At 44.9% G+C, this 15,638-nt stretch overlaps 1 protein-coding gene across 1 annotated transcript in view; it reads left to right on the top strand.

Annotated features, from left to right (window-relative positions):
• Positions 1 to 15,638, top strand: part of ERO1B (endoplasmic reticulum oxidoreductase 1 beta) — a 59,801-nt gene that overhangs the window by 21,188 nt on the left and 22,975 nt on the right. The window contains exons 5-8 of the mRNA XM_032775036.2: positions 7,819 to 7,901; positions 10,616 to 10,689; positions 13,933 to 14,053; positions 14,148 to 14,194. Of these exons, the coding sequence (XP_032630927.1) occupies positions 7,819 to 7,901; positions 10,616 to 10,689; positions 13,933 to 14,053; positions 14,148 to 14,194 (325 nt within the window). The remainder of the gene's footprint in view (positions 1 to 7,818; positions 7,902 to 10,615; positions 10,690 to 13,932; positions 14,054 to 14,147; positions 14,195 to 15,638) is intronic.

Raw genomic sequence — 15,638 nt, 5'->3', positions numbered from 1 at the left:
TTTACCCAGCCAGCCCCCGGCGACCTCACCTGAGGCCAGCCAGGAGCACTCGGGGCTGATAGAACAGGACCTATCAGTCATGTACTGTACCGTCTGCCACCGGGGAAGGGGAAGGGAGAGGATGCTGCTTATTCATTGCCCCAGCACCGTGTCTACCAGCAGCATGCAGTAGACATAGGTGACATATAAAAAAGTCAAGAAACGATTTTTTCCCTTTTCTTTCATGGAGGGGGGGGGGAGTAAATTGACGACATATACCCTGAAACCACCCCGGACAATGTGTTTGACCTACAGGCATTGGGAGCTCAGCCAAGAATGCAAATACTTTTCGGAGACTGCTGGGGACTATGGGACAGCTGGAGTCCTCAGTACCCCCTCCCGCCCTCAGTGAATGTCCATTTGATTCTTTGGCCTTCCGTTATGCTTGTCACGCAGCACTGTGCTGTGGACTCTGTATCATAGCCTGGAGATTTTTTTCAAATGCTGTGGCATTTCGTCTTCTGTAATGGAGCTCTGATAGAACAGACTTGTCTCCCCATACAGCGGTCAGATCCAGTATCTCCCGTACGGTCCATGCTGGAGCTCTTTTTGGATTTGGGACTGCATCGCCACCCATGCTGATCAGAGCTCCGCGCTAGGCAAACAGGAAACGAAATTCAAAAGTTCGCGGGGCTTTTCCTGTCTACCTGGCCACTGCATCCGAGTTCAGATTGCTGTCCAGAATGGTCACAATGGTGCACTGTGGGATACTGCCTGGAGGCCAATACTGTCGATTTGCGACTGCACTAAACCTAATCCGATATGGTAATACCGATTTCAGCGCTACTCCTCTCATCAGGGAGGAGTACAGAAACCAGTTTAAAGAGCCCTTTATATTGATATAAAGGGCCTCGTTGTGTGGACAGGTGCAGCGTTAAATCGGTTTAATGTTGCTAAAATCGGTTTAAACGCGTAGTGTAGACCAGGCTTCAGACTCATGAGGCTCACACTGCAGGGCTGTTTCATTGCAGTGTGGACTTCTGGGCTTGGGCTGAAGCCTTAGCTGTGGGACTCTGTGAGGAGGGAGTGTCCCAGAGCTCAGACTCCAGCATGAAGTCTATTCTGCAATGAAACTTCCCGAGCCTCATGAGCTCAAGTCAGCAGGTACTGGTCCTGGCACAGCAGATCACAGGACATGCCAGTACAGAGGCCCAAGGAGTCCAAAAGGGCCAATCATCAGGATCAAGGGCGGGGCTCCAGGGCAGCGTCTATGGTACCTGCGCCCCATGCTCCTCCTTCAACCATGTCAGTGCTGCGCCATACTCCTTCAGCACTTGAAGACTCCTCATCTGACAAGGACCCTGGGTCTTTGCAAGTGGGTGCAACTCTTGAGTCAGCACCACAGTCCACCTCGAATAGGGCAGAAGTACCCAAGCCAGCTTCCAGGGAACCTGAGGGTCAGGAGGACCCGGTCCCTTGGGCCTCCTCATCCTCTTCGCTGGATGAGGCGGTGATTGGCACCTCCACCACTACACTCCCTACAATGCACAATAGGGTGCACCAGGACCTTCTTAGGAAGGTGGCCCAAAACTTACATCTCCAGAAGACTCGGACCCCATGGTGGACATTCTTGCCTCCAGAGAGTCCTTCTAGGGTAGCCTTGCCCCTTGTAAAGACCATACAGAACACCACAAAGGTGCTATGGCAGATCCTGGCCTCCATACTTCCCACAGCCAAAGGGGTGGAAAGGAGGTATTTTGTGCTGCCAAAGGGGTATGAACATCTTTTTACCCATCCCCAGCCTGGAACATTAGTGGTGAACGCAGTGAGCCACAAAGACCGGCGAGGTCAACCAGGTTCTGCCCCAAAGTCACAGGATGCTAAGAAGCTGGACCTTTACAGCTGTAAAGTCTACTCGACCAGGGTGCTTCAGCTTCACGTTGCTAATCAACAAATGGTGCTCAGCCGCTATGCCTTCAAGTCCTGGAGAGTGCTAGCTAAGTTCCAGGAATTGCTCCTGTTAGACTCATGCCCGGAGTTCGTGGCGCTTCTTGAGGAGGGCAAGGTGGTGTCAAGGACCTCCTTCTAGGCTGCTGCTGCCTCTGCATCTCAGACCACGGCCACAGCAATCACCATGAGACGGAGTGCCTGGTTACAAGTTTTGGGCATACCTCCGGAGGTCCAGAACGCCATTCAGGACTGCGCAGGCTTGTTTGCTGAGAACACAGGCTCTCGCTTGCACAGTCTGAAAGACTCGAGGGCGACATTGAAGTCCCTGGGGATCCACACTCTTGCACCCCAGAGGAAGCCCTTCAAACCCTAGGCTCCCTTCTGCTTCTACTCCAGACCCCTGAGGCAGGACTCTGCCAGGAGAAGGGGCAGGAATAATAGGAGATACCAGTCAGTTCTCAGGCCATGACCTGGGCTCATCCAAACAGCCCCTGGGGCCGAAACCTAACTTTTGAAGGTTCACTTGAAGATGGCACACCAGGACTCAGTCCAGATCCTTACCCTCCCTCCTTCTACCATGCTTGGTCCCAGATCACAACAGATCGCTGGGCTCTGAGCACGATAGGGGTGGGATATTCTATCCAATTCTGTTCCCTATTGCCTTCTCTGTCCCTCTTCAGGGACCCTTCTCATGAGCAATTCCTGCTCCAGGAGGTGCAATTGCTCCTCACTCTGATAGAGGAAGTTCCTCAGGAATTCAGGGGCAAGGGATTTTAGTCCCAATACTTCCTTATCCCCAAGGCCAAGGGTGGACTGCGACCTTTTCTGGATCTGAGACCTCAGTGCATTCATCAAGACAGCCAGGTTTTGCATGGTCTCCCTCGCCTTTATCATTCCTTTCCTGGGGACTGGTACGCTGCCCTTGGCATGCAGGATGCTTACTTCCATATTTCTTGTTATCCTGGCCCACAGATGGTTTCTTTGCAGTGGCCAGCACTACCAGTTCACGGTGCTCCCGTTTTGGGCTCTCAGCAGCCCCCAGAGTGTTTGCGAAGTGCATGGCAGTCATGGCAGCCTTCCTCCACAAACGTCAGGTACAAGTATTCCTGTACCTGGATGACTGGATCATCAAGGCCAAGTTGCAAGCACAAGCGGAGGTGCATGTGGCCCTGGCCCATACCACATTGCTCAGACTGGGTCTCATACTAAATGTGCCCAAATCCATGCTGGTCTCTACACAGAGAATAGAGTTCATAGGGGTTCTCTTGGACTCCGCGCAAGCCAGCGCATCCCTACCTGAGCCGCACTTCCAAGCCCTCGGGCATTATCCAGAATCTCTGCCGATTCCCTCCAGAACGGCCAGAAACTGTATGAAATGGCTGGGGCATATGGTGGTGTGCACATACATGGTCTAGCATGCCAGACTACATCTCAGACCACTCCAGGCATGGTTGGCTCAAGTGTATAGATCCAGCCGAGACCCACTGAACAGGATAGTTACCCTTTCCCCTGTCTCGAGTCTCTACACTGGTGGCTATGGCCGCAAGTAGTCTGTGTGGGAGTTCCCTTTGCCAAACCACACCTACCATATCACTGATCACAGATGCCTCGGCACTGGGGTGGGGAGCATCTAGGCCAGAAGTGGGCAAACTTTTTGGGCTGAGGACCACATCTGAGTGGGGAAATTTGTATGCAGGGCCAGGGCTGGGAGTTGGGGTGCGGGAAGGAGTGTGGGGTGTAGGAGGGGGTGTGATGTGCAGGAAGGGGCTCAAGGAAGGGGGGGTGTGGGGTGCAGGAGGAGGCTCAGGGCAGGGGTGCAGGAGGGATGTGGACTGCAGGAGGGGTCTCAGGGCAGGGGGTTGGGGTGCAAGAGTGGTGCGGCAGGGAGCTCAGGGCAGGGAGTTGGAGTGCAGGGGGGCTGCAGGGTGCAGGCAGGGGGCTTAGGGCAGGGCGTTGGGGAGCGGGATGCAGGTGAAGTTCGGGCTCCGGCCCAGCGCTACTTACCTAAAGCAGCTCCGGGGTGGCAGCAGCACACACCGGGGACAGGGCAGGCTCCCTGCATGCCAGCCCTGTCCCTGCGCCACTGTGGCCCCTGGGGGTGGGGGAGACGGAGGGCTCCACATTCGCTGCCATTGCCATGCCTTTAGGTACCTACCCCGAAGCGTTCCCGGCCAATGGGAGCTGCGAGGCAAGGGCAATGCACGGAATCCTCTGCCCACCCCACCCCCCACCCCCACCTGGGGGCTGCAGGGAAGTGGTGCTGGCCGCTTCTGAGAGTGGCACAGGGCCCACAACACCGTGGGGGGCAAATCCAAAGCCCTGAGGGGCCAGATCCAGCCCACGGGCCATAGTTTGCCCACCCCTGATCTAGGCAGTATCAGAACTCAAGGCCTGTGGTCATAGGCAGAACTAATACTGCACATCAACATGAGGGAGTTGAGGGCGGTCTGTCTGGAATGCCAGGCATTCCAGAACCACCTTCAAGGCAGATGTGTGTCAGTGCTCACAGACAACACCACAACGATGTTTTATATAAACAAACAGGGTGGTGCTCACTCCTCTCCCTGTGCCAGGAAGCCCTCAAGCTCTGGGAATTTTGCATCACCAACTAAATACTCATACAAGTGTCCTACCTCCAGGGACTGCAGAATGAGCTAGCCAACCAACTCAGCTGCTGGTTCCTCAGTCACTAATGGTCCCTCAGGCTGGACATCGCTCTTTCAGTTTTCCAGAAGTGGGACTTTCCCCACATAGAGGCGTTCACAACACTGAGCAACAGGAAGTGCCAATGGTTTTGCTCCTTTTGAACCACAGCCTGGGCTCCATCATGAACCCTTTTCACCTCACGTGGATGAGTCACATGCTCTGTGCATTCCTACCCTTTCCTCTCATACACAGAGTCCTCCTCAAGGTCCACCAGGACAGAGCTTTGTTGATCCTCATAGCCGTGGTGCTTGGAAGATGCCTTTTGGAATGGATGTGAGCAAACACTCGAAGAAGAAAAAATGGTTGCCTACCTCTCATAACCGTTGTTCTTCAAGATGTGTTGCTCACGTCCATTGTAAATCCCATCCGCCTCCCCTCTGTTGGAGTCTTCCAGCAAGAAGGAACAGGTGGTGGGTCAGCAGTGTTCTATATGCACTATGATTAGGGTGCAACTGCAGGGGGCTCCACTGCTGACCCAACAGGTACTGTTGGGGGAAAACCTTCCGACGATCGTGAATGTGGTGCACGTGCACACCTATTGGAATGGACATGAGCAACACATCTCAAAGAACAACAGTTACGAAAGAGAGGTAACTCTTTTTTCCAGCACCCCAGTGCCTGATGGCATTCCAGAGGCAACGATGCCTCTGGTACCAACCAAGCCTAAACTCTGAGAACTGATGGCATTGACAAAAGGCAACTGTTGGGAGCCTTAACTGTCGACAGTACTGACTCTGCCTCTCCCAACTGGCACAAACCATTAGTGCATTGATTCCAGCAGTTCAGGCAGACAGGATCTCTCAAGGGAGAGCAGTCTTATTCTACACCCAATGACATTTTTATTCTCTCTGATTCCCAGAATCCATCATCCTGGGTCCTTCCCTCACTGGAGTAGTCCTGACTACATCAAGAGATGCAGTTTGTGGGAAGAGTTTGTGTCTCATTCTATCAGACAGCCATGGTTTCCCTCTAGTGGAACCGTTGGTGCTACCAGTGGATCCAGACTTGGCATTTTCTTTCTTTGGAGACTCTGAACAACCCGACGAACTGATGTCTCTTCCTCTGAGGCATGTCTTCCCAGACCAATCTGGAACCAACTTCCACTTCAGCACCTGCCTCAGAACTATTGGTACCCTATGCTAGGGAGACTCCCACAGCCACCCTTTGACCCATCTTCCTGGCCTTCTCTGAGATACTGGGACCTGTACCACTCTGCAGAGTCGACGTGATCCCCTAGGGAGTCAGTGAACCCTGCCCCTGCAAGTGAACAACTAGAAATTCCTCTTGACATCATGGAAGAAGAAGATGGCTCTGGAGCTGGCGGTACTGATGAGACTGTCCTCATATCTGGATAAATAGTCACTCCAATATCTCCGTCTCACCTCCGATGACTATAAGCAGTTCCAGGAACTGTTAGATAATGTTGCAGAGGAGTTGCAGATCTCCCTTGAGGAAGTTCAGGATCTTCATCATAAACTCCTGACAGGCCTCCAGATCCAACCAAATAGCACTTCCTGTTAATGAAGCTATTCTGGAACCAGCTTAAACAGTCTAGTACACCCTGGCCATTTGTGCCCCTATCATTAAGAAGACAGCAAGATACTGTTTTATCCCTGCCAAAAGGGTACATTTTCCCTTTTTCTCATCCTGCTGTTAATTCTTTTGGTTGTCTAAGCTGCCACAGAGAGATTTAGAGGCATCTGTGGAGGATCTGCACTTTAGTGAAATATGTCTTTTTAACCAAAAGACAGATAAGTCATTACACACTCTAAAGGACTCCAGAGCCCCCCCTCCACTCCCTGGGAGTATATATACCACTGTCCCAAAGCGAAAATTCCACAGGCAATTATACAAGGGTAGACCAATGGCTCAGCAGTTTTACCACCAGTGGCCTTAAGAGCTAACCTGTAAGAGGCAAAGGGTTCAGAAGGCCCATTTCCATCCGCCTTCCGCAGCAATAGCATCCTAGTTCCAGCCCCAATCTAAACAATATTTTTGAGGGGAGTTTGAGAGCTGCAAACCAATGATGCCACCACCTGTTGATTTCCACACCCCTTTTGCACTCTTTTCCTGTATATAGAGTACAATAACAATGAATAAGTGGGTAATAAACATCATCTATTGTAGCTATACTATCAAATTTATCTTTTTTTTTTTTTTTCCCCCCCTCCAAAATGCCCAACCCTTTTCAGGGACCATTCTCAAAAGGAGATTTTCAAACAAGTACAGTTCTTCTTGTAGTGAGCGGTTACCTCTTCAGTATTAAGGAAAGGGTTTTTACTCAATATACTTCCTAGTACCCAAAAAGAAGGGCAGCTGGGCTATCCTTGATTTCTGCCATCTTAACTGTCTTATTCACAAATTGAAACTTCCCATGGTCACCCTGGCATCTATAATCCCATCTCTAGAAAAGAACTTGTAGTTTAAAACTCTTCATATGTGGGACGCATACTTTCATGTGGCCATTCACCCCATCAGATGCTTCTCAGATTCCTGGTGGGCCCTGACCATTTTCAATACAGCCCCGAGGGTCACTGCTAAGATCTTCTTAACAATAGCAGCCCATATCAGGCATTGTGGTTTCACCATTTCCCCCTGTCTTGATGACTGGCTTCTCCTTGCTAAGACCATGTCAAGAAGCCTATGAGTCCAATTCATCAATGCCTTCAACTCGTGCTTTCCCCAGTGTAACTCAAAAGTCTTTGGACCTTATCGGAGTATCTTTAAATTCAGTCACAGCAAGGGCTTACCTGCCGATGGACAGGTTCCAGTGATGAATGATCTTCTAGATCAGATCATGCTTTCGTTCTGTACAAACTGCCTTAAAATTGTAAGTATTCTAGTGGTCATAATGCTAGTCTTTGAATTTAGTGCTCTATTTAAGTTGAAAGGGAATGTTCACATCAGCACTGGTGCTATATTTCAAGGTATCTGTACAATGTCCAAGCAAATACTTCATTGATTTGTATTACATAGGAAAGGTTTTCAATTTTTTTTAAAAGGAAACTTTGATTCTGGAGAAGATTCCAAAATCAGCAAGATTATCTTGCATCCTCAGAATCCTTGTGTTTTCCATATCAGCGGATTTGTATTTACTGCATTACTTGGACTTCCCTAAGAAAGGGGTGAGGTGAAGGACATCTCCAGTTAATGTTGGTGTACTAAATATAACCTTTCTTACAGTACTCAAAAAGAGCAAATAACACCAAAGAATTGGAAGACTGTGAACAAGCTAACAAACTGGGAGCAATTAACAGTACTCTAAGGTAAGCTGTGCTTAAAGTAAATAGTGCCAACAAAGGTCATCTTGACTCTGGTATGTTATTTTTGAAACTGCTGCTTTTTGTTCTCTTCACTTTTATATAGTCCCTGTAAAAACAGTGGAAAATAGTCATGATGTTAAATACAAGTTAATGGACTCAAAAACCTCTGAAGCTAAAGATCAGAAGGAAGAGAACAAATATCTTTCCTTTTTTAAAGGAAGATTTTTATTGTATACAAAACTCTGTTAGCAGGGAAGGCAGGAAACCCAGGAAAAAGGGCATCTGAGTTTTTTTTACCACCACTTTGTCATGGGCAGAGTGGTATAAACAAATACTAGAGAATGAGGACTTTGGTCTAAAATCTTTTATCTGCACATCCTGAACTAATTATCTCAGCCTCTAAAATTTCAGTGTTAGAACATAGCATTTACTGAGTACTTCATAGGAGGATCTGGATTCCCAGCAGAGAAGTTTGGAGCAGGATGTTGAAGGACCATTTTGATCAAAGGAGCTTGACTGTGCAGCAATGGCAGTTGCTCCATAGTTGAGGAACCAATCTCCTATACGTTCAACTTTGGCCCCTTCTATAACCCCTCCCCCCACCAACCACCATCCTTCCAAAACAAAAAATAAAGTAGATTTGATCTGAAGCAGGAATAATAATTTTCTACAAAACTCAAAATGATTTGGATAAGAGGCTGTTGAGTTAGAGCCCACTTAAAAACTGAGTAGGTAAACAGTTTCAGAATGTAATTATTATTATTATTATTTTTTTTTACATTTCATACCACCCATCCTCCCCAAAAAAAGATAGAAAGATAAAATCAACTTTAGTGGACTTTCCTAGCAGAGATCTAGTACTGTTGGGCCCCAGTTTTGAACAGTTAAACCTGACCTATAAGATCTTTGTTTCTTCTTGGGAACATCATCTTAAGAGTGTTGGCTTCAGGAAGCTCAGTGTAAGCTATAGTAAATCAGTAAGACAGTAAGATTCCTAAGTTTCAGCGCTTTCTCTCTCTGCAGAAACAGGGGCCAAACTGGCCTGTTGCTAAGAGAGTTTTTTTCCCAAGAAAAAGGGAGTTAAAAGGAGTGTGAAAGCTCTTGGGGTAGGGAAAGTGGACAGTGGACATGTAGAGGGTTGGAGAGATAAGCATGCTTCTTGGGAACATGGAAAGTGAGCGTTTAAGTTGAGGTGGGAACCGGAAGATAATCAGTGATTATAGGAACAAGTGGGAGATAGCAGTTATGGGGAGGCCAGCAGGTATCTGTGCCTCCCATGCAAATCCTTCAAACCCAGCAATACACCCTTTTGATGGCTCCTAGCTCTGGGGTATTCTGCCTGTTTGGCTGAATTTAATCAAACTGGGGCTGGCTGCTGGCAAAATAGAGGAAGTTGACTGGATGGGGAAGCTCCTAGGAATAGAGCTTCTCTCCACCTGATAAACCTTCAGGTTCTTCCTACTCTCTCCAAATACGACAAAAGGAGAGGGAGAGGGGTCCGTGGATCTTGTTGCAGAACTGGGCCCTAGGTTTGTAAAACTGAGTTTGGGTTAACTTGGTCAGAAAGAATGGGTGATTGAAGGGATTTATTCATTACTTCCCAAGGCACCACATTACTGCTATCTACCAATGAGAGAGTTTATTGGTGTTTGGTTTTGAAATGCTGTAGTTAATGGCTGGCTTACCATTGTTTGCTAAAGGCTCACGACCCAAACATTGTAGTTTTTTACAAATACTACAAGGTAATTGGACAGGAAGAGTTAGGAAAATGTGACAGTTAATTCCTTGGTATTTTCTTCTTTTTTTTTTTTCAAGAGGATAGTCCTATTTATAAAGAAGTATACAGAATCAAAACAATTGGCTTGTCTCATATTGTAATGTAGAATCAGTTGATGTTAGAGATGGGGCAGAGGAGATGAAAGACCCATATCCATCTTTGCCAATGCAGGGTTTTTTCTACAATATATAAAGACTCGTCTATACGAACACACAGTTCTTGGCAAGCTGGGGTTTGTATCCACCCCAACACACACTGGAAGTTCCCTAGTGTGCTCTAGTCTACCCTGCATTGAAATAGGAGTAGGTTAAACTGTACTAGGGAATTATTAGTGCACAGCAGCAGTGTCCACATGACACTTAGTGCATTGCAGGCTAGCCCAGGTTAGATTTACAAATACACCTTTTGTGGCAAGCTGGAGTGTATGACAAGTCTGAATACAGGGTCTGTCTCATCTTACACTGGGGTTACGTTCCGCAGTCAGCGCGTAAAGCGAAAATCGCGTATAGTCAAAATTACATTGAGTGTAATGACAGGCAGAATCGCTCGCACTACAGAAACAGTATTTAAATTATTTTTCTCTTATTTTTTGTTTTTTTTCCTTGTTTTTGCCGACCATGTAAAGCTGAAATTGCGCATATTAAATGCGCCTAAGATGCGACAGACCTGTACTGTCATTCGTGTTCTTTCTCTTGAGATAAATTTTACAAGCATTTAACAGGCAATAGTTCATTGATATGTTTCAGTGCTTTGGATATAGTCATTTTAAATTTAGCTCCAGCAATATTGCACACCATCAGTTCTCTGTCTTCAAAATTATCTGTGGTTTTACGATTGCTTATTTTGACACACTCTCTTCATGGATACATGTAAAAACAAAAATAAAAACGTTTTTACAAGTCAAATTCAATTACATGTATTTATTTTCTCTTTTTCTCAGTAACCAAAGTAAAGAGGCTTTCATTGACTGGGCAAGATATGATGATTCACAGGACCACTTTTGTGAACTTGATGGTAAAATAGATATGGAAGTGAATAAGCTTTTAAAACAGCTGAAGTTCTCTAAGGAAAGCATGTTTGCCTTATGCACTGTCAGTAAATAAGTTTTTAAAGGTATTATACAAATGACTTAATGCTTAATGTTGTGCTAAATGGCCAAATAAATATCTCATACCTTCTCATGTAGAAGGAAAGTGCTTAGGGCAGGGGGGGAAAAAGTACAACCTAGGGGCATAGGGAGATAGTCTCTATTAGTACTGACATGTGAGGCATTTGATAGTGGATAGACAGGTGTCTATTTTATGAAAATGAAAAAGAAAGAGAGTGCATAAGTAACAGTAAAAGATCCAGAAATCCTTCTTCCATACTAGGGCAAACATAAGGCCACTTCCCTAAAATCTGATTGCTTTAACCTATTGAGGGTGTGTCTACACAGCAAAACAAAACAAACTCTGTGGCAGGGAGTCTTAAAGCCTGAGTTAACTGACTTGTGCTCCCAGAGCTCATCCTGCGGGGCTAACCAGCATAGACGTTAGGGCTTGTGCTGAAACCTGGCGAGCAGAGAGGGTCTTTGAGTTTGGACCCAGACATCACGCTGTTATTTTTAGCCCTGCAGCATGAGCCCTACAAGCCCAAGTCAGCTGATCTGAGCTCTGAGGCTGGCTGCTGGGGTGTTTTTTTTGCTGTGTAGCTATACCCTCAATTGTTTACTATATTCCCTTTGCTAACCTTCAGAAATTTGTGCTTTAAAAGAGCTTGTTTCTTCGTAGCATGGCTTTTTTCCTAGTTGTCTCTGGATTGAAGTCATCCTCTTTACCTTTAGTAAACATGTTATCTTTAATAATTTGCAAAATTTGATGTTTTTTGATTGACGTTTGTCTTCATCTGAGAACATGGCTGCTATTATTTCTGGTAACTGCTATAGTAGTTTTGATTATTGCAGCCAATTCTAGATAGAACTAAAGCTGTCTCAGTAGTAAGTGTTTGGTCAAGTATTAGAACACATTTTCTGCTTGTATAGCTTTTTATGCAAAGTAGATTGTAGTTCTGGAAACCATAGCCTGCATAGGCTTTTGCTTCCTCTCTACTATTATTTCTGTCTGCGGCCTGCACCTTGCCTGTTCAGCTTCCCAAGATGATTTTAGCTACTGACTGTCTCCCTTCCGTCTCCTATCTATTCTTCTTTTACCACTTCTGGAATGACTCTTAACTGTTCTTTTTTTTGTTGCTAGAACAGCTCTTACTTTCTTCTGTGGTTTCTCATCATTCAGCATTACACGAGCAAGTGCTTAAGGGCTTCTGTTGGCTTACTCTTGTGTTTGATTGGGTGACACACTCTTGACATTTGGTTTCAGTCTTTGACATTTCAAATCAGATATGTATATACTCGATCATATGCCGGTTCGTTTATAAGCTGACCCCTCCCAAGATAAGTAAAAATGGAAATTTTTTATAACCTGTTCATAAGCTGACCCTATAATTCAGGGGTCAGCAAACTTTGGCTCCCGGGCCATCAGGATAAGCCTCTGGTGGGCCGAGATGGCTGTTTACCTCAAGCGCCCGCAGGCAAGGAGGTAAACCCAAGTAAACAATGTGTCCCGGCGTGCCAGCTGCTTACCCTGACGGGCCTGGACAGCAGCTGGTGGGGAAATTTATTTGGGGAGGAGAAGCTGGGAGTCAGGGGAGTAACCCCTGTGACCACCCGCCACATGACCCCACCCCTAGCCCGGGACCCCCACAGTCTCCCCATCCCATCCCTTCCCACCTTACCTAAGGAGGATGCCTCTGACTTGGCTGGAGCTGTTCCGGCAGGCTGGGCAGCATGGCCGCAGCCTGCTCCGGTGGGCCAGACCTAGCAGGACGGCTGCAGGCTAGGCTGGGCGGCGCAGCCGCAGCATGTTCCAGCGGGCCATGCAGCACGGCCACAGACTGCTCTGGGGGGCAGGGCCAAGCGGCTAGGGGGAGAGCAGCGTGGCCAGAAGCGGAGAGACTCTGGCCCCACCTCTTCCCTTTTGTCTCTGCTGGCTGTGCTGCCTCTCCTTGCTCCCTCTGTTGGGGAGAGGGGCTGTGTCCCACCTCTCTCTCTCTACCTGTTCATAAGCTGACCCCCTTTTCTGGTGTGTCCCTTTTTTACTAAAAAATTCAGCTTATGAATGAGTATATATGACATTTTATTTATATGCAGTTGTTTCCATTTTTACTTATTTAATAACTTGGGAGCAGTATTTCAGTTATCTTTCACATTATTGAAAAAGCTGTATTTAGCTATCTTGACATTTTATTTTTGGCTGTGATCCTTTTGAATTCATGTTGAACATAAATCATATACCTAGAAATAAGGGTAATGGTTAAATGCTCTGTTGCAATTTATAGCATTTCCTGGCTCTAAGAGAATTCTAAAATGTGCTATAAAATATTTCTAGCTGGCAGCATTGTAAATTGGTAGAAAATTTGGACTAAAGCATCTAAAAATAAATCTTACAAATTTCTTTTGGCTAATGAATAAAATTTGAGAAATGCATCTTGTAAAAGTAATTATAACTTTTATAAAATAAACCAATGTTCAAATTCTTCTAAAATCTGGGGAAGGCCTAATTTTTATCATTTAGTGTTCTTTTTTAACATATAGCCCCAAACCTAAAAGCATTTACTGTATGTTGACATGCTTAACTGTAAGCATCTGAGTAGTCCTATTGAAGTCGGTGGGACCATTCACATGCTTAAATTTTAAGCCCAAGAATAAGTTGTTTTTTTTTCAGGATTGAGGCCTATATTTGCAATAGTCAGAGTCTGTGGAATGAACTCTCACGGGAGAAAAGGACCACCACAGACCTCACCACTTTCTTTTCCAGTGGAAGCATGTATGTTTTAAAAAAAAAAAAGAAAAAAAAGATGACACTACTACACTTGCATACACAAATCATCTCCTCTGAAAAGAATGAGAGCGAGAACTACATGTGACAGCGCTAGTCCTGTTGCTTAGTGCCCTACTGGAAGGTACTCAGCTGCTGCAGTGATGAGAGCAGTACAAGAACCTGTGTAGAACGAAGCAGATCTTATTTAATGTCACCTTTAGTGTATAACGCTGTATATTATATATAGGGTATTTATGCTGGTGTTTAAAACAAAATTGGAGGATAAAATAGTGTTTGATGTCCGAGTTCTCACTTTTACTAAGTTCTGTATAAATGCTTTTTGTGGAACTCAGTCCTTTTAAAGTGACTGGTTAGAATATATAACAAAAGGTTTCCTGTTTAGATGAGAGATCTCCAGATGCGCAGTATGTGGATTTGCTGTTGAATCCAGAACGTTACACTGGATACAAAGGACCTTCTGCATGGAGAGTGTGGAACAGCATCTATGAAGAAAACTGCTTCAAGTAACTGGGGAGGGAGGAAAATGCACTTTATCCTTTTGAACAGTAACATTTCTTCAAAATACAAAAATCATTTATTTTTTAACTTGTTTTTCAGGCCTCGATCTGTCTATCGTCCTTTAAATCCATTGGCACCCAGCAGGGGTGGGTCTCTTAACTATTTTGTACCTATTAGAACAATTTCAATGGCATTTTAACTCACCTTGGTGAATTTTCCAGTCCAAATTATACAAATAATATCCTACACTGTAGTACTATCTGTTGTCCACTCGGTGTCATATAAAGTGACAAAAACTAGATCATGAAATATAAAGAAATTGATCCTAATATACCAAAAACATGATTAGTTAAAATTAATGCTCTGATCCTGTTAAATTGCACACATGCTTAATCTTATGCATGTCAATAATCTCATTAAAGTCATTGGGAGTACTCATGTGCAAATTAAAGGACATCTATAAGTGTTTACAAGATCACATATGAAGATGGGTAGGAGTTAGAAAAACCTTACAGCAGTATCTTCAAAATTCAGATCTTGAATCTGATCTCCCCCCCCTCCCCCCAGCATCTAATTTTGTCACTTCAGTATGTTTATTGGGTAATACAATGCACAGTAACAACTTTTCTTTCATAGTCAAGTTAGTAATAAATTGAGTTTTCCTGACAGTAGTATCATTTCACTACTATACAGAATGGGACCCACAGGAAATATTTACCTTAAATATGAACGTTTAAAAAGCAGTGTTAAGTAGGCACACTTTCTGCTAATAGAATTTTGATTTTAAAATTCCAAATTAAAATAAGTTAGTTTCTATTTTCTCAGTGAATCTAAACTGAAGTCTTCTGTTTCCCTACTGATGATTGCCTTAGTTCCCATAACAATGAAATATTAATGTAAATCAATTCATTCAAAAAGAAACCTTGCATATTGGAAATGAAGGAAGACTCATCTAGCATAGCTGAGGACTATTGGCAAAACCGTAACCAGTCTTTGTTTTTAAATGTCACTACTGAAATCAGTTAATTCAGTCTAAAAAAATAGCGCAATATAGCCCTATATCTTAGTGCATCAGCACAGATGGGGTCTCTGTTGTTACTCCCCAATACTTCCTTCTCTATATTTTTTTTTATTTCAGTCTAATTAAAAACTTAAATATTCACCCCATAGATCAGTGGTATTGCTATTAACCATTGGCAGGCAGTTAAGTATATTTGAATATTGCACTGTACTTATATTTAAAATTTTAAGCATATTTTATAATGTAACATGCACAGGAGTGAACAGTTCACTGATTATAAGACCAAGAAAGGATCATTAGACATTTATTCAAACTTTCTGCATAACACAGACCATAGGTCCTCATCCATTAATTTCTGCACCAAGCCCATAACTTCTGTTTTGAGCTACAGCATATCTTCTGTGTAAAAGAAAAGCTATTTGTAAGATTCCTGACTGTCCCTGCCAGCAGGTATATGGGATCTTGGGGAGCAATTACCACACAGGTGGGGTGCAAAATAAACTTTATTAAGAAAATGCAAAAAACAGGGAAAATTCAATAGTGAGGGGTATGGGGTTTGTTAAGGTAGA

Source organism: Chelonoidis abingdonii, chromosome 3 (assembly GCF_003597395.2).
Source record: "Chelonoidis abingdonii isolate Lonesome George chromosome 3, CheloAbing_2.0, whole genome shotgun sequence".
NCBI lineage: Eukaryota > Metazoa > Chordata > Testudines > Testudinidae > Chelonoidis > Chelonoidis abingdonii.
Note: the sequence above shows the minus strand (reverse complement) of the source record. Positions and strands in the feature narration are given on the sequence as shown.